At 44.5% G+C, this 21,897-nt stretch overlaps 1 protein-coding gene across 19 annotated transcripts in view; it reads right to left on the bottom strand.

The window, feature by feature from the left end:
- fhod3b (formin homology 2 domain containing 3b) overlaps nt 1-21,897 on the bottom strand; it is a 678,530-nt gene that overhangs the window by 129,244 nt on the left and 527,389 nt on the right. For 14 of the 19 annotated variants that reach the window (XM_038796751.1, XM_038796754.1, XM_038796755.1 and 11 more), the window contains 2 exons: nt 4,240-4,374; nt 932-982 (listed from right to left, as the gene is read on the bottom strand). In XM_038796751.1, coding sequence (XP_038652679.1) covers nt 932-982; nt 4,240-4,374 — 186 coding nt within the window. The remainder of the gene's footprint in view (nt 1-931; nt 983-4,239; nt 4,375-21,897) is intronic. The other 5 variants (XM_038796753.1, XM_038796761.1, XM_038796769.1 and 2 more) reach the window with 1 other exon arrangement.

The following is a 21,897-nucleotide window of genomic DNA, read 5'->3' on the forward strand; positions in this document are numbered from 1 at the left end:
ATCGGCTGGACCGGAATATTCCGCTGCCACAAATCAGTTCAGTCAATATGTTGAAGTGTTTCATTTCTCCTCGAGATAATCTTTATTGTGTTACAAGTAACAAGTAGGCTTACATTAACACTGCAATGAAGTTACTGTGAAAAGCCCCTAGGTGCCACACCCAGGCGCCCGCTGGCGTACATGGAGGGAGAATTCAGATTGTCAAAATTACCTAACGGCATGTCTTTCGGGACTTGTGGGAGGAAACCGGAGCACCTGGAGGAAACCCACGCAGACGCGAGGAGAACGTGCAGACTCCGCACAGACAATAACCGAAGTCAGGAATCGATCCTGGGACCCTGAAATTGTGAAGCAACAGTGTGCCACCATACTGCCCCCCCCCTCACCTCCCTCCTACCCCTTCCCCGCCCTCACCCTCCCTCCCCCCTGCCCTCCCCCCTGCCCTCACCCCTCCCCCCCCCCCCCCCCCCCCCCCCCCCCCCCCAGAAGAGGGAGGTTTGGTCTGTTTGAAGGTGAGAGGCGGGCTTTGGTCAAGCCCCAGCACTCCAGAAGTGGATAAAGCTCCCGGTTCCCGGTGGCCTAAAGTAACAAGCAGGTCACAAAAAGTACACCAGCTGGGAATTTTCCTAAGTCCACATCACCACTATAACGTTTGGTGATGAATCTTGAGAAGCTCGATCTTAAACAATTCTATGGAAGATGTATTCAGGAGAGATACATAATTTATTCAGGAGGTATATCGCCCCAGGTAACTTTGCACTAGTTCTGCAGTCCTTTTGAAGGCTTCCCAAGAAGCCGGGTCTGAAATGACACTTGTGCCTTAAAGGCAACACCGCAACAAGGATTATAGAAGAATGCAAACCTTCGATAAAGGTGATTAATTTCACTAAGTTATCAACTATTGATTGCACTTCTAGCAGAATAAGCAAACCTTTCTTCTCTTGCCAGTCTTTGTTCTTCTCGCTTTTCTATATAGCCCCGACTAAAAGACAGAACAGATAAAGAAATGAAGGAAGAGAGAACAGAAGAAAAAAGTTAGAAAAGACGGTGACGCTAGATCAGCAGATAGTTATTTCCAGCAAATTGTTTAAAGACTGGTTTCTACCGCAAAAATCTTTAGCATTTAAAGTAACCTGGAGGATTCTATGGCTGGGATTTTCCAGCCCTGTCCGCCGCCGGGATCTTCCGTTCCTGCCGAGAAACATTGGTCTTTTGGCTGGCCTGTTGCATCTTGCCACAGCGGGGCTAGAGAATCCCAACCTTTGCATCGATACACTGAGGGATTTTGCTGTAAAGGGTGGTGGTTACAGAGCATTTGCAACAAAAGCACTAATGTCCTCAAACGCAGCAAATTAGGTCCAAAGTGATACAGGTCTTTATCATCTTTAGGATTCAGGCTTACATTTGTACAATGTTTCTCGAAGTTAAATAAAACACCTCACATCGATCAATGAGGTAGAAGATGGATGGTAAGCAGTAGGGTAGAGGTCGGGAGAAGGGTTTGAGATGGACTTGGAGGGCAGGGATGGAGTTGGCAAGGCAACAAGGTCTTAGAAAAAAATTCTGAAGGTCAGAGTGCCAAATATCAGCCATTAGTTAGGATTGCTCAGCAGGAACAAAATCAGAGGAACTGGGATGTGCATGCAGAAAGGTGCTGGAGAAAGTCACCTCAATAGGCTACCCACCAAGTCATTTAAAAAAAAAAATTTTTTTCTTAAAATCTTTTTAAATTATTTTTTTTTAAGGTTAATGGGGGGGGCTGTTGGGTTACTTACTGGTATAGGGTGGATACGTTGACTTGAGTAGGGTGATCATTGCTCGGCACAACATCGAGGGCCAAAGGGCCTGTTCTGTGCTGTAATGTTCTATATGAGGCGCCCAGAATCATAACCGGGTGAAGTAATTATTTTACTTAATATACTATGCGGCCCTTTAAAATTGTGAATTTCTGAATGTGGCCCTTGCACGGAAAAGTTTGCCCACCCCTGGGCTACAGCAAAGCTATAGGGTGGGAGTTGAGAGTTAGAACATTGGCTGATTCAATCAAGAACAGGGCCCCCAGTTGGGCTTGACAACAGCAAACTGGTAGGGTGCGCGAGGCTGGGCAAAGTGCATTGAATCCTGAATCTGTTGATGCTTGTGACTAGTAGACAGCACTAAAGAAGTCAATTGAACTCCCAGATAAAGGCGTGCAACAGGTTTTCAGCAGCAAGAGGGGAAATAGAGGAGCACAAGTGGGAAATATTCTGGAGGTTGATGGAAGATGATGTTGTGGGGAAAATATAGCCTGAGCTAATGGTCAAACAGGATACAAAATAAACAGGGAAAGCAGGTCATCATGCAGGTCAGACGACTTATCGTTTCAAAGGTTGTAACAAAAGTTTTATCAAGTGACACAAAGTGAATCATTTGAGTTTTAAGTGGAATGCTGACCCGGTTTTTAAACCACTGGTAGGATTTAGGTGTGGAGTTGGGTAGCAATTTGGAGACAGATAGATCCACTGATCCAGCAACATGTCCATGGCTGTTTTAACTCGGGGGGCCTCATTCAAATATAGGTGGTCGGGTGCCCATCTGGAAGAGCAGAAAACCTCAGTCTGCACATGGTCACCTGGCACCAGATAGTAATTGGCTTTGTATTGGCCAGGATGGTGGGGTGGGGGAATCTCATGTTGGGGGGGGGGGGGGGGGGGGGGGGGGGGTTAAATTCATGATTAATGTTTCTTATGGAAGGGAATCTGTCATCCTTACCTAGTCTGGCCGACATGCGAATCTAGATCCACACAGCAATGTGCCTGACCCTAAAATGCCCTCTGAAACAGCCCAGCAAGCCACTCGGTTCAATGGCAATTGCTGTTCCAGCCAGTGACATCCACATGAATGAATGAAAAAAAGGTCAGGTTGGATGTGGTGGTGAAATGAAATGAAAATCGCTTATTGTCACGAGTAGGCTTCAATTAAGTTACTGTGAAAAGCCCCTGGTCGCCACATTCCGGCGCCTGTCCGGGGAGGCTGGTATGGGAATCAAACCGTGCTGCTGGTCTGCTTGGTCTGCTTTAAAAGCCAGTGATTTAGCCCAGTGTGCTAAACCAGATAAAGAGAAAATCTGTGGGTGAAAAGGTTTTCTTTGTTGCAACTAGATGGGCATTTTTCCACAACCTGGCTCCCCAAGGGTGGAGACTATCAGCTACTGGAGATTTGTCTACCTCCCGACTCATTGCACTATTCATGAACATCTTCTAAACATTTATCAAATCCAATACAGTCATCTTTTTTTTATTTCACTTGTGCCGTTGGTCTTTTCCCCTCTTCTCTACTGTGAAGAGATATACACGCACTCATTTAATAAGCCTGCGATTGTTTATGCCAGTGTCACCTGCATCTTTTCTTAATGGGCTCATGTTTCCCTTAGCCACTCTCCTTCTCTCAATATATTTATATAAAAACTTTTACTATACGACATGATATCCCTTTTAAATCTTTACCATATTCCCTTTTTGCAGCTCTTAATACCTTCCTTGTGTTCCTTGTTGTCTTTTATGGCACTTACAGTCTGCTGGATTTCCACTTTTCTTTGCATTTCATAGAATTTACAGTGCAGAAGGAGGCCATTCGGCCCATCGAGTCTGCACCGGCTCTTTGAAAGAGCACCCTACCCAAGCCCACACCTCCACCCTATCCCCATAACCCAGTAACCCCACCCAACACTAAGGGCAATTTTGGACACAGGGCAATTTAGCATGGCCAATCCACCTAACCTGCACATCTTTGGATTGTGGGAGGAAACCGGAGCACCCGGAGGAAACCCACGCACACACGGGGAGAACGTGCAGACTCCGCACAGTGACCCAAGCCGGGAATCGAACCTGGGTCCCAGGAGCTACGAAGCAATTGTGCTAGCCACTATGCTACCGTGCTGTCGGTGTTAAATACATTCTTAACATAAAATCCTAGCCAAATGTTCCTTCTTCCCATAAGCTAGTCACTTTATCTTGATTCAAAACCTAGTTGAGACCAGCAACTCACCATCTGGACAAAGGCCAACTTGAGACTCGGCTATGGGTGAGATTTCAGAAAGACAAATGTAGAGCTCTGGTGCCACTTTACTGCAAATTGACCATAAATTTGCAAATTATAAGATTTTACAATGCTTGAGAAATGAAGCAGTGCTCAGCAATTCTAAGTTCCTTTGTGTCTCTCACTGATTTCCTCCCACTGTCTCCCATTACAGCGTCTTACTTGAATCTGTTTCTTTCCTCCCGTTCTATCCGTTGTAACCGTTCCTCTCTCTCCTGACGCCGTTTCTCTCGCTCCGCTGCCAGTGACTCCTGGTGTTGCCTGTAGGATGAGGATAGAAGACCTCCCAGCACTGGCCTGTGGATCAAGCAGATAAATGAAGCTGTGCTCAGAGAGTCTCAATACATTTTCCACTTGCAGTGAATTCGTTTTTTTTTTAAAAAAGATTATTAAAATTGGTCCTTCACGAGCATGAAACCAACAGTCACATTCTTGACTAACTTTTGTTATAATTCCTATGAATGGCAACTGTAAACATATGCAAACCAAACAGTTTGTTGCAATAACTTGGGCTATTGCGTAGATACAAAGGATTTATTGTTTATAAAACACCAACAGAATACCTCACTGAATAAGCAGCTTTGTTATAACTTGTAGCGCATCCAAAGAACAAGAGCTGGGGCAAAATACCACAAACAACATGCAACATTGGGGAAGAGTTCCAGGGATTGGATACCTGATGCGAAGAGCATTTTTGCTCCCATTTCTGGATACCTAAAGGTGGCAGCAGATTGAAATTCAACTTGGCACACTTAGAAGTGTTACTTATGATTATTTTAAAGCAAAGGCTTCAGGTGATTATGTTGGTGCATTGCATTCCTTAAATTCTTGAAAATACACATTGTTCCAAAGCTGCCACTTGGCGACCATTACAATCTATAAATATCTTTGTGTTGGTAATAGTTTGGGATAATTTATTATCACCAATATTCACTTGGTGTCTCTCCCACAACAGGACAATCAAGCCCCTTCAGGGTAAATTCGCCTTTTCAGAATAGGGAGATTGGAATAGTTTTTGTTCAGTCTGCAGAATTTACCGCAGATACTTTCCTTGCCTTTAATATATATGTTTAGTTCCAACTTTGATGTTCAAATATGTTCTTCTGTACCGACAGTTGGAACAAAATGTCAAATGGCCTTAAGAAGGGTGAGGAACAAAAAAACAGACTGCATACCAGAGGTTAGGGAGACTAATCAATAATTTAGTCAAGACAGAATTGGAGGCGCAAAGGATTTTAGGGAGGGAATGCCAGAGGGCAAGCCTGAGAGGCTCAAAGCACAGACCCAATGAGAAGATGAAGGGGGTTGGAGATCTGCACATAAAGCTCCAGTGGGGAGTTTGAGGGTAATTTTGGAGTTGATAGCGGTTACAGAAGTAGGTAGTGGCAAGACCTTGAAGGATTTTAAAGACGAGAATGAGGTTTTTAAATTTGAAGACACCCAATGGATGGACAGGGTACATAGGAAGAGTAGTTTTGGTTGACTGACCTATGTAGAAAGTGGAGGAGGGGAGACTAGCCAGGTCGTAATAGTGGGGTCTATAGGTCACAAAGATATGGATGAGAATTTCAGCAGCAGATGGGACCCGTGGTGAAGAGTGGAAGAGGGTGAAATCACAGAGTTGGTCTTTGTAATGTCGAACCTGGATATCCCATATGGGGGTAAAGGCTCTGCTCAGGCACAAAAAGGTTGCTGAGACCATGCACACAATGGTTCAACTAAATACAATGGGGGATTTTGGGAGAGTGTTGGAGTAAAGAGTACAAGACTTTGGGCTGAATGTTCACTTTGGAAACCAAAAGAGCTTGAATGGTTTCCAGGTGCTGAACACATACCCCAAGGGGGTTAGTTACTGACCGGGGATTTTGACTGGAGCACCCCCTTTAATAGCATGGAAGAAGGCTCCCTATTCAAATAGGGGTGGTTGACGGGCTCTTGTAGCTGGAGGGCCAATCAAAGGCCTTCCACTTTTGAGAGGAGTAGCAGGCTGCAGTAAAGATTAAATAAGTGAAAGGACAATGGAACACGAAGGTGCCTTCTCACTAACTTTTTTTCTTAAATAAAATAAAAATCAGAAAGAGAAACCAGGTTACCACTGTGGGGGATGGGGGGATGTGGGCAGTGTTATGAAAACAGAGGTCGCTTTAAGGGAATTAGATTAGTTTTGGTATACATTCGGAATAAGGTATAGTTTTCAGTGTGTTTAATTTTAATATTTCTGTGCCCAGATGGGTAAAACCTATAGTTAGATTCATGCTGGACAAAAGATGTTTGTATATGTGATGGTTGGTTAAGTTCCAACTGTGTTTCTATTGGCCTTAGAGGGGGCTACGGTGTGGAGCATAAATAGGCCAGCAGAGGTATGTGGGTACTGTTTAGCAACTGGGGCCTGGTAGGGTAGAGAAGCTTTTAAGTTTTAGTTTAGCTAATTTGATTGCAGTTGGAGATTGCAGGGAGTGAACATCTCCCAATTCTGCCGGAAGAAAGATCAGATAGGGTGAGAGTTACAAAGAGGCAGCCTTGCTAAAGTACAAGTTCAGTCCAGATCACCAGGGAATTGGATAGAAAGAATGTTTAGGCTAACTGAAGTTATCCAATAAACAGACAATTCTGAGTTAAAGAGACAATCGCAGTAACCAGATTTAAAGTGGGACAGCTGACTTCAAAGGTAAATCAAACATCTGATGCCATTTTAATACAGCCTGGGAATCAAGAATTAAAGCAATTTGCACAGCTGTCAAGACAAAGAAATCCTAAAGGGGTTAGTGTAAAACCCTGGAATAGATTTGCTGTTAAAAGTGGAGCAGAAGCTTTGTTTAAAAGGGTCATTTGGAAGAACTGGTCTGGATTTGGAATGCAAACCACCAAGGAGAGCATAATTATGAGAGAAAATTTTAAAGCATATATTTGGAAGTGGTGTTTGGAAATTCTCACATGACAATCATCAAGGGGATTTTGAAGAGACATCCACAAACATTCACTGAGGGTTCAGAGTGGAGACTGTACACCGTGGTGGAGAATTCCACAGATTTACAATCCTTTGAGTAATGAAGTTTCTCCACAACTCAGTCCTTTTAGAATATTATGTTCTTCACTGAGACCAGCTCCCATTCTTCCAAATTCCAGAGAATAAGCCAGAATTACTCAGCTTCTCACCACTGGACCAACCTTCTCAGCCCAGGGTCCTACCTGCTGAGCCTTCACAGTACTGTCCGAGATGCAGATGTATCCCTCCTGCAATTCAGAGACAGGGGGCGGGATTCCCCGAGCCTCCGCGCCGTAATCGCGATCTGCGCGGGGACGGAAAATGGGCGTTTACACCGAAATCCGGTCCGATGCCGCTCCCGCGATTCTCTGGGGAAATCGCCGCGAATCGCGCACACGCACAGTCTACATGGCACGGATAAGGGGCCATTGACAGAGGCCCCCGCGGCGATTCTCCCAGGGAAACTGGCCGAGTTCCTGACGGTGTGGCTCTAACCACAATTTGCCTGTCAGGAACGGCCGGTGGTGACTGTGGACTCAGTCAGCGACCGCCCTGGTGGAGTGCGGGGGGGTTCCTTCACCAGGCGGGGCCTCATAGATGGCCAGGCAAGCAATCGGGCAACACCGATCGACGGGTGTGCGGGGGGGACCTACTTCATTCATCATGGTCTGCGGTGCGAGTCTGCTATGTCGCACAGGGTGGCCGCCACCATGAGCATACGCAGACTCCCGACTGGAAGTGCAGGGCCCCGTATCCGCAGCCAGAGCAACGAGGAGCACTCCGGGGCCCTGCTAGTCCCCTGCAGGTTGGAGAACATTTTGACGCTGGTGTGGGGACATAGCCCCATTATTGGAGAATTCCGCCCGATAACTACACACAATACTCAAGGTGCAAAAGGGTGAATAGAGGGAGTGGTGGTTGAGTAGAGCATACAAGGTGGAAGCTGATCCTGTATCTGGTTGAGGAGATCACCAACAGGCACAGTGTTTACAAGAAAGAGAGGTAGCCGAGAATGGAGGAGCCATCCGGATCTCTTGCGGTTACAGTGGGAAGAGGGAAAGGATTCAACAACTATGTTCGGATAGGTGACTGGAACCAAGCAAGTGAAATCCCACTGAGATTGGGCATCAGAGAGAAGTGTTTAAGGACGAAGGTGTAAAGAACCCAGGGTGGGGGGGATGCTGGTTTAGGAACGGAACCGGAACTAGACATTTAAGCAGGGGCAATGTGGGAAATAAATATTTCCTAGGGTTTGGGAGGAAAGGGAAGTTGGAGATTCGGCAGTAATTTCCAAGGGCTGAGGAGCCAATGTGTTATATATGAGGAGGTGTGGCGGGCATTGGTAATGCTGGCTTTGAGGGTAAGCTAATCAAGTCATAGAGTCACAGATGTTTACAGTATGCAAACAGGCCTTCGGCCCAGCTTGTCCATGCTGCCCAGTTTCTATCATTAAGCTAGTCCCACAAGTGATCAAGTGGGGAGCTAAAGAAATATTTAGTGTTAGCTATTAGGTGGGGCAGAAGCTTATATGGCTCAAGTGGGCAGGAATTGACATCATGGCAAAGTCAACTTATTGTGAAGAGGCAAGAGCTTCCTTGATAAAAGCTCTGGCAGATCTCTTGCTTTAAAAGAAATACAGACAAGGTGAGTTTCTTGGGACTTTTCCGGGGTACTGATTTAGTTTTACTGGAAGTCCCATTTCCCCACAAAAACCTGTAACCCCAAACACCCCCAAAATACAATCAATAAATGGAAACAGTGCATCACGGTGGCCTTTCCATGTAACATGACCATCGCAAAAATACTACACAACTCCTCTCTCTCTTCCAAAGGAAGGGCTGGCAATACAGTGAACCATAATATATTAGCCTTTTTAGTAGAGAAGAATCATTTCTGTGGTTGTAGTGGCAATGCCTGTGTGTTGACGTGATTTCTGAATCAAAAACGATAAGACTGTGCGTCATTTTGTGCCTTTATCACTTCTCACTATGGTCGCCAAATACAGTTTTAAACATGAAACAAGCTGATAAGTTAAAGGGAGGATTGCATGGCTCTACCTAAAACCAAGGCAATCTATTTCAGCTTCAAAACTAGAGGGGGAGATGAAGATATCCTTGAGCAGTGACGTTCAATTATATTTTAGTTAAAGTAACGGGGTGAGAATTTTGTCTGTGATAAGCTGGCAGCTGCATACAATTTATTTGGAGGGGGAAAATGTGTAAGCGTGTCCAAAATCATACTCCAGAAGATTGCATTCACTGTCCCAAAGAGTCGAGCATGATGTTGCTCGTTTAATGACAACCTTTAGCCCAAAGTTTACTGCAGTAAATCTCAGATTGTTGAAGTAATGATTTTTCCTGCCTCAAACAGGAGCTATGCTATTCTGATAGTAACCTCTTTTATTCTGGACTGCAAATCAGCTGAAAAAAATGATATTTTTTATTGAAATGAAAGATTAGGTGCTAATGTCCAGCGTGCACCATTAAAGGAAATTGCTTCACCTGATGACTGAATGGAGTGCACCATTACATGAGGCATTGAAACACCCATTGTTAACATGAACCTGTCAACCAAATCCCCAGACGTGATCAAAATTGTATATTTATATATAGAATACATTAATCAATGTTTTGGTAAGAAACATTCCACCATCCAAATGGCAACATATGACTTGAAAGTGTCCTAAAGTGTTCTGGGAACAAAGTCAATGATGCATTTAGTAGCAAGGCAGCTCAAAAGAATGTTCGTTTTCATTCATATTGTGGGAGGGAAGATAATATTGGAGGGAAATCCTCTTCATTTTTTAACTGTAGGAAGTCTTACAACACCAGGTTAAAGTCCAACAGGTTTGTTTCAAATCACTAGCTTTCGGAGCACTGCTCCTTCCTCAGGTGAATGAGCTGTGCTCCGAAAGCTAGTGACTCAAAACAAACCTGTTGGACTTTAACCTCGTGTTGTAAGACTTCTTACTGTGCTCACCCCAGTCCAACGCCGGCATCTCCACATGATGGCTTTATATTTGAGTGTGCACGTTCGCCCAGTGTCTGCATGGGTCGCCTTCGGGTGCTCCGGTTTCCCCCCCCACACGTGCAGGTTAGGTGGATTAGCCATGATAAATTGCCCTTAGTGACCAAAAAGGTTAGGAGGGGTTATTGGATTACGGGGATGGGGTGGAAGTGAGGGCTTAAGTGGGTCGGTGCAGACTCGATGAGCCGAATGGCCTCCTTATACACTGTATGTTCTATGTACTATAACTGTGACAGCACCTACAAACATTGCAAAGTGAGATGAGCACAATTGCTTGCAACTCGGACTTCTCCACCTTGATTCTGTGATGCATCAATCCATTGATCTTAAGACCAGAGTGTTTGCCTTTCCCTTCTGGAGTGGTGTGTAAGTGAGAGTCAGAGAAATGGCTGGTATCATAAACCACCCGGTGCTGGTGAGCATTGCCAGGTAGGGGAAAGAATGGCCCAGCTAAGAGCATTCTTGACTTTTAAGAAGAAAATTAGACGAAGACAAGGCTTCTATTGAAACAGGTACCTGGAAGGGCAAAGCATTCTGTAATAACCTGCATGAGTCACCAGCTTGGGGATGATTGTTTCCCTGCACTCATTGGGACTACAAGCTCCCCGTTCTGGGTGGAGATAGCTTACCAGCATCGGTATAAAAGATCGGCCAGCAAGGAGAGAGGACCCAGTGAGGTGGAACCGAGTCTCGTGTAGATAATATTGTTGTTAAATAAATACCTTTACTGCAATTCACTGTGGACTCCCCATGCCTTATTAAACATTCCTTCACGCTGTTTTCTTATTGGGGGGAGGGGGGGGTGGTTTGGTCTGTTTATAAACCCTACAGTATGCTTTCTCTCAAACGGAAAACGGTTTCTGTTGGAGCAGTTTGGGGGGGGGGGACTGGGCCTGTCGCTCAACGTTGTCCGAATAAATTCTCAGAAATACGTGTTCACATCGAGAATGTATTAAGCTATTGCACATTGTGAGAAATTAATCCTTCCACGGGTATATTTTATGTGGATGTGCTGATTCAGGTAATCATCTGTACCTGTCCCAGGAGGAAAAAACAGTTTGGACCAGTATTCTTCTTTCCCCAGTTTTACTGTTTTTCCCCTTTTGGCAGGATTTGGAAGAGGACAGGCATGTTCAGAAAAGACAATCCAGATAAACACAATAGGACCTCAGGGGTATAGTAATACCTCCTGCTTACGGTGCGACTGCAATTGTATCAGGACATGACAAATGGTCAGCGTGTCAAAGGGAAGGGTTCCAAAGGAGCCAGTCACAAACTGCGCCTACTCCTGCAACCAGAGTTAGAAAAGGTTAATTCTGGGCAAGGATTGATTTTATGGGCCAAAGGAAAGGAAGCTTGAACTTGTATGCCAATGGATCGAACCAAACAACTAACTGATAAATCACACAACCAACTGTGTCCAAATGCCTTTTTATAATCCAGAGTGCTCATTACTTCTATGATGCCATACAAACAGGGGAGGGTCTGCACACCTTCACAGTCTAGATTCCCCAAACTGCACAGTTTTACAAATAGCTTTCAGGCCACAAAGGTGCCTCCCCCTTCATGACTGCAGCTTGCTTGTCCCCAGGAACAGGATTGGGGTCACACCAAGTTTCCCCCCAAAATGCACTAGAACAACCCTGGGCTCACCATTACAGGGTCATGAAATCTGGAGAGACCTTGTAAGTTTACATGGTCTGAGCAGTAGCCACCATTTGTGCATTGAGCTATTGACCTCTCGAGTGCTGGAAGTTTCTTTTGCAAGTTGTCAATAAAGGTAAAAATTATTCTCTGAATAGCATACGATAAAAAGGTGTAGAACGATAGAATAATTTGTAATCTCTGTAGATAAAAATCAGTGAATGACTTTGGATGGTGTTGACATGAATGCAGGTTGAATCGAGTTTATATTCTTTATTTGATCTTGGGATATTATTGACACTGCCTGTGGTGATTGTCCCTTCAAGGGAAATATGGCAGAAGAATGGTCATCTGTCTTGGGGGACCCATTGGGACTCGCTCCTATCTTAGACAGAGAGACATGCAGGGAACTAGGGCAGCCATATGGGTCCTGTACTGCTGTAAAGTTTTTCTTTTTCATTGATACCTTTTGTGTTTCTAAGTCTGTGAATGTGCTTCATTACATCTGGTGATGAGGATGGGATTATAATGACACTGCCTCTGGCACGACACCCATGAGTATCTTGTTTTATTCAAAGTCTGAGAAAAAGTATGTATCTGAATGTATGACTTTGGGCAAATGGATCCTTTGTGATGTTGACATATTGCTAGACCCTGAGGGACAGGTGCAGAAGAAACCTGAAATGGCTGGTGGAGTCAAAAGTTTAGAAGCTTAAAGAAACAAAGAGAGAAAAACACCCTGTGAAGCAAGAGCTGTGGCTTTAAGTTTAAGAAACAAATTTAAGTTTTAAAAAAAGTTGCACAAAGTTTTCTGTTTTTATAAAAGCACACAGAAAGCAGTGCTTAAAGTAAAAAAAATGGACAAAGGGAACTACAGCGAGGTTTCCGAAGCGCAGGAGAAATCCAGAGGCTGAAACAGACAAGCTGCCGAGCGGAATGGAGCCTCACAGATAAAGTGCAACTCTCAAAAATGATCCGTAAGCAACGATAGCCTCAAGGAAGTGGCATTGGAAGACCTCAGAGGAGACAATGTAGACTTCAGATGAGGCACTGAAAATCTTAAAGAGAAGGGAAAAGACCCCAGTTAGGAGGCAATGAAAGATCCATAAGACCAGAAGACGTGGGAGAAGTAGGCCAATTGGCCCAACGTGTCTGCTCCGCCATTCAATGAGATCATGACTAATCGGATATAATCCTCAACTCCACGTACCCGCCTTATCCCCATAACCCTCGATTTCCTTACTGATTAAGAATCTGTCCATCTCAACTTTGAACATCCTAATGGTCCACTATGGGAAATTTGTGAAACTGAGTAAACGTCATTGCATAACTGGAGTGATAACACTGACCCATAGATATCTTTTATGTTAAAACAAACTTTAATTTAAACTCAGAATTACCCACATTAACAAGGGAGAAATAGCTAGACAGTTCACAGTTCTCAAGTAAAAGGAGAAACTTAACTTACTTCCTAAACCTACCTCTATATTCCAATTAAACAAATAATATAGTTCAAATACACCTCATGAATAAATTTAACATCCAGGTTTCTACTTGCTTTTCTCTCTGCAGAAAACTGAACACCTCTGTTTAGATTAAAATCCGAAGAAGAATTTGATTTTTTATTGTCACATGTATTAGTATACAGTGAAAAGTATTGTTTCTTGCATGCTGTACTGACAATGCATACCGTACATAGGGAAGGAAGGAGAGACTGCAGAATATAATGTTACAGTTATAGCAAGGTGTAGAGAAAAGATCAATAATACGAGGTAGGTCCATTCAAAAGTCTGATGGCAGCAGGGAAGAAACTGTTCTTGAGTCGGTTGGTTCGTGACCTCAAACTTTGTTATCTTTTTCCTGACGTAAGAAGGGGGAAGAGAGAATGTCCAGGGGTGCGTGGGGTCCTTAATTATGCTGCTGCCTTTCTGAGGCAGCGGGAATTATAGATAGAGTCAATGGATGGGAGGCTAATTTGCGTGATGGACTGGGCTACATTCAGGACCTTTTGTAGTTTCCTGCAGTCTTGGGCAGAGCAGGCTCCATACCAAGCTGTGATACAACCAGAAATAATGCTTTCTATGGTGCATCTGTAGATGTTGGTGAGGGTCGTAGCTGACATGCCAAATTTCCTTAGTCTTCTGAGAAAGTAGAGTCGTTGGTGGGCTTTCTTAACTATATTGTCAGCATGGGGGACCAGGACATACTGTTGGTGATCTGTACACCTAAAAACTTGAAGCTCTTGACCCTTTCTAATTTGTTCCCAATGATGTAGACAGGGGCATGTTCTCCACTACGCTTCCTGAAGTCGATGATAATCTCTTTAATTTTGGTGACACTGTGGGCGAGATTATTGTCGTCACACCAGTTCACCAGATTCTCAATCTCATTCCTATACTCTGTCTCATCATTGTTTGAAATCCGACCCACTACGGTGGTGTCTTCAGCAAATTTGAAAATCGAGTTGGAGGGGAATTTGGTCACAGTCATAGGTGTAAAAGTATAGTAGGGGGCTGAGGACACAGCCTTGTGGGGCACCAGTGTTGAGGATGATAGTGGAGGAGGTGTTGTTGCCTATCTTTACTAATTGTGGCCTCTGGGTTAGAAAGTTCAGGATCCAGTCAGAGAGGGAGGAGCCGAGGCCAAGGAGTTTGGAGATGAGTTTCGTAGGAATGATGGTGTTTGAGGCTGAGCTGTAGTCAATAAATAGGAGTCTGACATAGGTGTCTTTGTTATCTAGGTGTTCCATGGTAGAGTGCAGGGCCATGAAGATGGCGTCTGCTGTGGACCTGTTCCAGCGGTAGGCGAACTGTAGTGCATTAAGGCAATCCAGGAGGCTGGAGTTAATTCATGCCATGACTAACCTCCCAAAGCACTTCATGATGATGGATGATTGAGCCACTGGACGATAGTCATTATGGCATGCTACTTGACTTTTTTTGGTACAGAGCTGATGGTCATCTTCTTGAAGCAGATAGGGACCTCAGATTGTTGTAAAGAGAGGTTGAAGATGTCTGCGAATACCCCCGCCAGCTGATCCACGCAAGACCTGAGTGCTCGTCCGGGTACCCCGTCCGGGCCAGTGGCTTTCTGTGGGTTGACTTTCAAGAAGGCTGAGCTGATGTCTGCAGTGGTGATCTCAGATAAAAGTTCATCCGCGGCTTCTGGGGTGGAGGACTCGCTCTCGCTGACCTCTTGCTCAAAGCGGGAATAGAATGATTTGAGCTCATCAGGGAGCCAAATGGCTCTCTGAGCCAAAAGAAGCCAAAAGAACCAACTTTTCAGACGGACCCGATTCCTCCACTTAATTACATCATCTTTACCCAAAGCATAAGGTATTCTTCTGTCTCCTCCCACAAGATGACCCATGTGTTGTTTAGCCAGGACCATGCACAAAAGTTATCTTCACCCAAGTTTCCCTTTAAACGTAAATGATATCTCATTGGCAGAACACTTCACCGGCAAAATTATTGATGACCTCACTTTTACGACCCTTTAAATGCAACTGTATCAGACTTTCTGCCTGTATGAATCTTAACCCAGGTTTTAATAACATCACTGCAAAAAAGATTGTTTTTCCAAATTCATCACACTCTACAGCTCCCTGCAGTAAGAATTCCACAGATGCACTACCATCAGAAGAAAGCCCTCATCATCTTGGTCTTACATGGGTGACCTCTTACTCTATGGTCCTGGACTCATACAAAGAGAAACATCCTCTCAGCATCTATGCTGACAAGCCCTCTGAGAGTCCTACAAATCTCAATAAGATTGACTCTCAATAATATTGACTCTCAATCTTCTAAACTCCAATGGGTATAGGTCCAATCTACACAACCTCTCCTTATAAGACAATCCCTCCATAACTGGGATCAACCTAATGAACTCCCTCCAATGCCTGTATATTGTTCCTTAACTAAGAGGACCAAGATTGCTCACAGTATTCCAGGTGTTGCCTAATTAGTGTCTTGTATGGTTTTAGCAGGACTTAGCTATTTTTATACTTCACTCCATTTCAAATAAAAGGACAACATTCCATTTCCCTTCCCAATTACCTGCTGAACTTGCATGCTAGCTTTTTGTGATTTATGCATGAGGACTCCCAAATCCCTCTGAGCTGCAGGGTTCTCCAATTAAATAATATTCAGCTCTTTTATTCTTCCTGCCAAAGTGCATAACTTCACACCTTCCTACGTCATATTCCATCTATCAGGTTTTTGCCCACTCACCTAATCCGTCTGTATCCCTCTGTAGATTGTTATCCTCACTAGTTGCCTTCCCACCTATTTTTGGGTCATCTCCAAACTTGGCAATAGTACATTCACAAGTCATTAATATATATTGTAAATAATTGTGGCCCCAGCAGGGATCCCTGTGGCACTCCAGTGGTTGCAGTTTGCCATCCTTAAAATATCCCTCTTATCGCAACTCTCTGCCTTCTACCAGTTAGCCAATCCTTTATCCATGCTAATATACTACCCCCAACACCATGATCTCTTACCTTAAGTAGCCTTCTGTGTGGTACCTTATTGAACGCTTTTTGGAAATCTGAGTATATTACTTCTACTGGTTCCCTTTCATCTACCCTGCTCATTACCACCTCAGAATACTAATAAATTTGTCAGGTACGATTTCCCCTTCATGAAGCCATGCTGACTCTGCTTCATTATATTATGCATTTCTAAATGCTCTATTACAGCCTTTACAATGGACGCCAATGACACATGTTGAGCTACTTGGCCTATAGTAACTTGTTTTTTTGCCTTCCTCCTTTTTTAAATAAAAGTGTTACATTAGCAAATTTCCAATCCTCTGGGACTTTACCAGAACTCTAGGATTCTTGGAAGATTACTACCAGCGCATCTATTATCTCCTGGGATGTAACTAATCAAGTCCTGGGGACATATCAGCCTTTAGCCCCATGTATTTCCCTCGTACTTTTTCCTTACTTTCTTTCGCTGTGAAGCCTGATGCAAAGTATTTGTTTAGCTCCCCTGCCACTTCCTGGTTCCACATTATTATTTCCCCAGTCTAATTTTCTAAGGGGCGTATGCTCACTTTTGGCCACTCTCTTCCTTTTTACATATTTAAAGGAACTCTTGCGGTCAGTTTCTTTATTACTTGTGAGTCTGCCCTCAGTTTATCTTCTCCCTCTATTTTTGGTAATCATTTGTTTTTTTTTAAATAAACTTTCCTCGTCCTCTCTGGTTCCCACTAATCTTTGCCACATTACATGTTTTTTCTTTCAGTTTATTATCCTTCACTCCCTTGGTTGATTTATTCCCTTTCTAGAATCCTTCTTCCTCACTGGGGTATATCATTGTTGTGAGTCATGAACTATTTTCAGAAAGTCCAACAGGTTTGTTTCAAACACTAGCTTTCGGAGCACTGCTCCTTCCTCAGGTGAAGATTCACCTGAGGAAGGAGCAGTGCTCCAAAAGCTAGTGTTTGAAACAAACCTGTTGGACTTTAACCTGGTGTTGTAAGACTTCTTACTGTGCTCACCCCAGTCCAACGCCAGCATCTCCACATCATATTTTCAGAAACGTCTGCCACTTCTGAAGGAGGGCAACGAGAGACTCCAGAAGGAAGGAGGGCAATGATAGAATTGCAGAATGGAAACAAGTCAACACTTGGTCAGAGACAGACCTGACCGACAGTGAAGCCAAAAGGCTTTAGCTGAAGTTAAGACAAGTAGAATTTAAGGTTCCATTTGCGAAATGTATATGCCCAGCATGATGAGTTCCACTCGGACGAAAAGCAGAAATTAGAGACTTCAAAAGAAAGCAGGAACTATTGAACATGAAGGGAAATAAGCAAAAAGAATTAAAGCTCTAGAGAAGACAGATAAACAACAAGACGATGTGGCCGACAACCATTGCGGAAAAAAGTTGCAAAAATTGACAAAGTAAAGTTGAGGAGGAGAAATTAATGAGACAATGTAGAATAAGTTGAACTCATTGAAAAGCAATTAGAAAATAAGAAAAAGCCAAGTGTAGAATTAAATAAGAAGTACATGAACTTGAAGGAGGGAAGCTTGGCAATGAGAAATTAACTGAAGAATTATAAACATTGAAATTGACAGCCGAATCAGCTATTCAGACAGAGAAAGAAACTGAGATTGCGTGCCAGAACGAGATGCTGAAATGATCCCGCTAATAGGAAAACACAAGGACCAATGTGATGAAACGGTCAATGAAAAAGATGCTGAATTAAAATGCTGGAATGAGAAGAAATTTTATCACATGACCTGAGTACTGCGATCATTCTTTCACACGTGACAGAATGAGATTGTGAAAGAACTGACAAGATTATTTGCAGAACTGTACATAGTTAAAGCCCATCGATACAAGTGCTTATGTTTAAACACACAAGCTTCAAGATCTCATCAATGAGCCATTGCCACTGCAACAATAAAAGAAAAACCCATATTAGACACATAATATGACATGGTATCATAATATGAAACTTCGGTAGCGGATCAAATTGAATCCCCGGAATTATTGTCTCCAAGACCGGACCCCTGTCATCCAAGTAGACATGGAGGGACGGATCATTCATAAACACGTGGACCACTTAAGGAGTAGAGACATGCTCCAGTAGTCAGTGTTGCCATCGCAAAATGTTTTCAAACCCATAAGCACCAAAGTACCTGATCAACCTGTTATAACTGATGTCTCCATGTAAACATGTAGTAATAAATTGCATGTACCAAAAGAGGTAACCATTATTGCAATTCCTGCTAATGCCGATTCTGTGGAAGCATCTCAGACTACAGAATTACGCTGCTCTACAAGGAACAGAAAAAAACCCTCAGACACGAATTGTAATTGTATAATTCATATATTTTTGATGTTTAGTTTGAATTTAGGACTTAGAAACTGGGTTGTTGAAGAATGCATAAAGGAGTTAAAGGGGGAGAGACACAGCAAACTAAGGGTCACCTGGCTTAGGGCAGTGTTCTTCAAAGTCGGGGGCGCGACCCGCAGGTGGGTCGCGGGCAGGGGTCGGGAGGGTCACGGAGCCGTCCTTCACGGCGCTGCCGATGACGTAAATTCCAAGCAGCAGCCGGCTTTTAATAATGCCTGCTGCAAGCGGCCATTAAAATGGCCGTGAACATGTAAAAGAAATTTGGCCACATTACAGTGCGGCCTCTATTTTTTTTTTTTAAACGGTCGCAGCTTTTTGTTTTACAAGTTTGGGGATTTTTTAATTCATTTATTTTATTCATTTAATTTTTATTTTTTAAAATTTATTTTATTCATTTTTTTTACAAGTTGGGGGGGGGGTTTTCATTTTATTCATTTATTTTATTCATTTTTATTTTTTTCATTTATTTTATTCATTTATTATTATTTTTTTTTTACAAGTTTTGGGGGGGGTGTTTATTTGATAAAATTTTACAGGACAAGATGCCGAACTTTGGACAGATGGAGACTCCGTACTTTCCGACACCGGAAGGCTTCACCTTCATCCAACAGGTTCCATTGGAGGAGCGTGTACGAGGGAACCAAAACCTTTTCCTCCATTTTTATCAGCAGCAAACAAGGTAAGAGAAAATGGTGGGTCGCTCAGGTCGGCCGGGTTGGGTCGCTCAGGTCGGCCGGGTTGGGTCGCTCAGGTCGGCCGGGTTGGGTCGCTCAGGTCGGCCGGGTTGGGTCGCTCAGGTCGGCCGGGTTGGGTCGCGAAGGTCGGCCGGGTTGGGTCGCGAAGGTCGGCCGGGTTGGGTCGCGAAGGTCGGCCGGGTTGTGTCGCGATGGTCGGCCGGGTTGGGTCGCGAAGGTCGGCCGGGTTGGGTCGCTCAGGTCGGCCGGGTTGGGTCGCTCAGGTCGGCCGGGTTGGGTCGCTCAGGTCGGCCGGGTTGGGTCGCTCAGGTCGGCCGGGTTGGGTCGCTCAGGTCGGCCGGGTTCGGTCGCTCAGGTCGGCCGGGTTGGGTCGCTCAGGTCGGCCGGGTTGGGTCGCGAAGGTCGGCCGGGTTGGGTCGCGAAGGTCGGCCGGGTTGGGTCGCGAAGGTCGGCCGGGTTGGGTCGCGAAGGTCGGCCGGGTTGGGTCGCGAAGGTCGGCTGGGTTGGGTCGCTCAGGTCGGCCGGGTTGGGTCGCTCAGGTCGGCCGGGTTGGGTCGCTCAGGTCGGCCGGGTTGGGTCGCTCAGGTCGGCCGGGTTGGGTCGCTCAGGTCGGCCGGGTTGGGTCGCTCAGGTCGGCCGGGTTGGGTCGCTCAGGTCGGCCGGGTTGGGTCGCTCAGGTCGGCCGGGTTGGGTCGCTCAGGTCGGCCGGGTTGGGTCGCTCAGGTCGGCCGGGTTGGGTCGCTCAGGTCGGCCGGGTTGGGTCGCGAAGGTCGGCCGGGTTGGGTCGCGAAGGTCGGCCGGGTGGTAAAAGTGGGTCCCCGGAAAAAAAGTTTGAAGAACACTGCTCTAAAAGACAACTCTCATTCCCTAACTGCAGCGCATTTGGACATTTCTGCATGAGCCTTGACTGAATCCAAAATGTTTCTTCTGTAGGAGCAGTTGTTGACTTGGAATGAAGGACTGCACGTCTCTTGTCCTTGCCCTCACATTTATTGTGAAAGAATTGCAACTTCCTCCTGCATACGAAATGATATCACCTTTGGCACCTGAAAATGTGTTCATGCAAGACATTCTAGATGTTTAGGCATGGTTGAAAAAGGAAGGATCCAACGTTTCCGCTGCCATTTACATAGGTCCAGTAACACATTATAACAATTTATTATTGCAATAATATAGCACACTGCAGGAATTTCAAGCTACTTGGAAAAGTGATACGTTTTGATTCTGCGAATGTAACACAGCATGGAACATAAAGCAGAGTGCGACAGAGGGCCATTCTTCAATACCAGTCTTAAATGTTAAGTTTTTCACAGAATCAATAACATTCTCCTCTGTTCTGGTCAGGTATGGAATCAAATTGTGGCTTTTAAAATTAGGATCTCTCCAGCTGACACTGATCCTCAAAATTTGGTAACATTATATGGAATGTGATTATTGTTTCTTTAAAATTATTATTAAAGGTTTGGTATTCTCTTCTCCAAGCCTATTTTGGGGAAAGGTAACAGGAGACGTGCAGCAATCAAAGTCATAGTCTGCATTTCTTGTATTGCTGCTACGCCTCAAAAAGGCCCAGGCTGTGCTCAATCTGAACTCCCAACCTATGTTACTTTTGGAAGAGACCGTGGCTATCTCCTGACTGTATAAACAAGGTCATTGTGAAGCAGCGTCTCTGCAAACAACTAGTCACTTATGTGGTGCAGTGGCAGGCCGCTATCTAATTGCTATTTAGTCAGCAAGATTTGGAAATTTGTCAAATGCTTAAGCGAATGAGCATTAAGCAGATAGGGCGAGATGAAACAGTGTGGGAGGAAGCTCGTGTGGGTCATAAACAGCAGCACACAGCCTGGAATTATCTGTTTCGGCGTAGTAAAACTCCAATCACTAAAAGTTTGAGTTTTTCTAAATGGGAAATGGTGTCAAATTCAACACTACTCAGCAAACTGCCTAATAGGAGAGCATAAACTTGCCATGTCCTGTACAACAGCTTCATGCTGTGGTGATATGCATCACTGTAAATACACAAGGGGTAAATGTAAATACACGTAGACTAGTTAGACACTAGAGGGAGCACCAGAGACATGACACACGGACATAAGAACATAAGAACTAGGAGCAGGAGTAGGCCATCTGGCCCCTCGAGCCTGCTCCGCCATTCAATTAGATCATGGCTGATCTTTTGTGGACTCAGCTCCACTTTCCGGCCCGAACACCATAACCCTTAATCCCTTTATTCTTCAAAAAACTATCTATCTTTACCTTAAAAACATGTAATGAAGGAGCCTCAACTGCTTCACTGGGCAAGGAATTCCATAGATTCACAACCCTTTGGGTGAAGAAGTTCCTCCTAAACTCAGTTCTAAATCTACTTCCCCTTATTTTGAGGCTATGCCCCCTCGTTCTGCTGTCACCCGCCAGTGGAAACAACCTGCCCGCATCTATCCTATCTATTCCCTTCATAATTTTAAATGTTTCTATAAGATCCCCCCTCATCCTTCTAAATTCCAACGAGTACAGTCCCAGTCTACTCAACCTCTCCTCATAATCCAACCCCTTCAGCTCTGGGATTAACCTAGTGAATCTCCTCTGCACACCCTCCAG

This window comes from Scyliorhinus canicula, chromosome 5 (genome assembly GCF_902713615.1).
Source record: "Scyliorhinus canicula chromosome 5, sScyCan1.1, whole genome shotgun sequence".
NCBI lineage: Eukaryota > Metazoa > Chordata > Chondrichthyes > Carcharhiniformes > Scyliorhinidae > Scyliorhinus > Scyliorhinus canicula.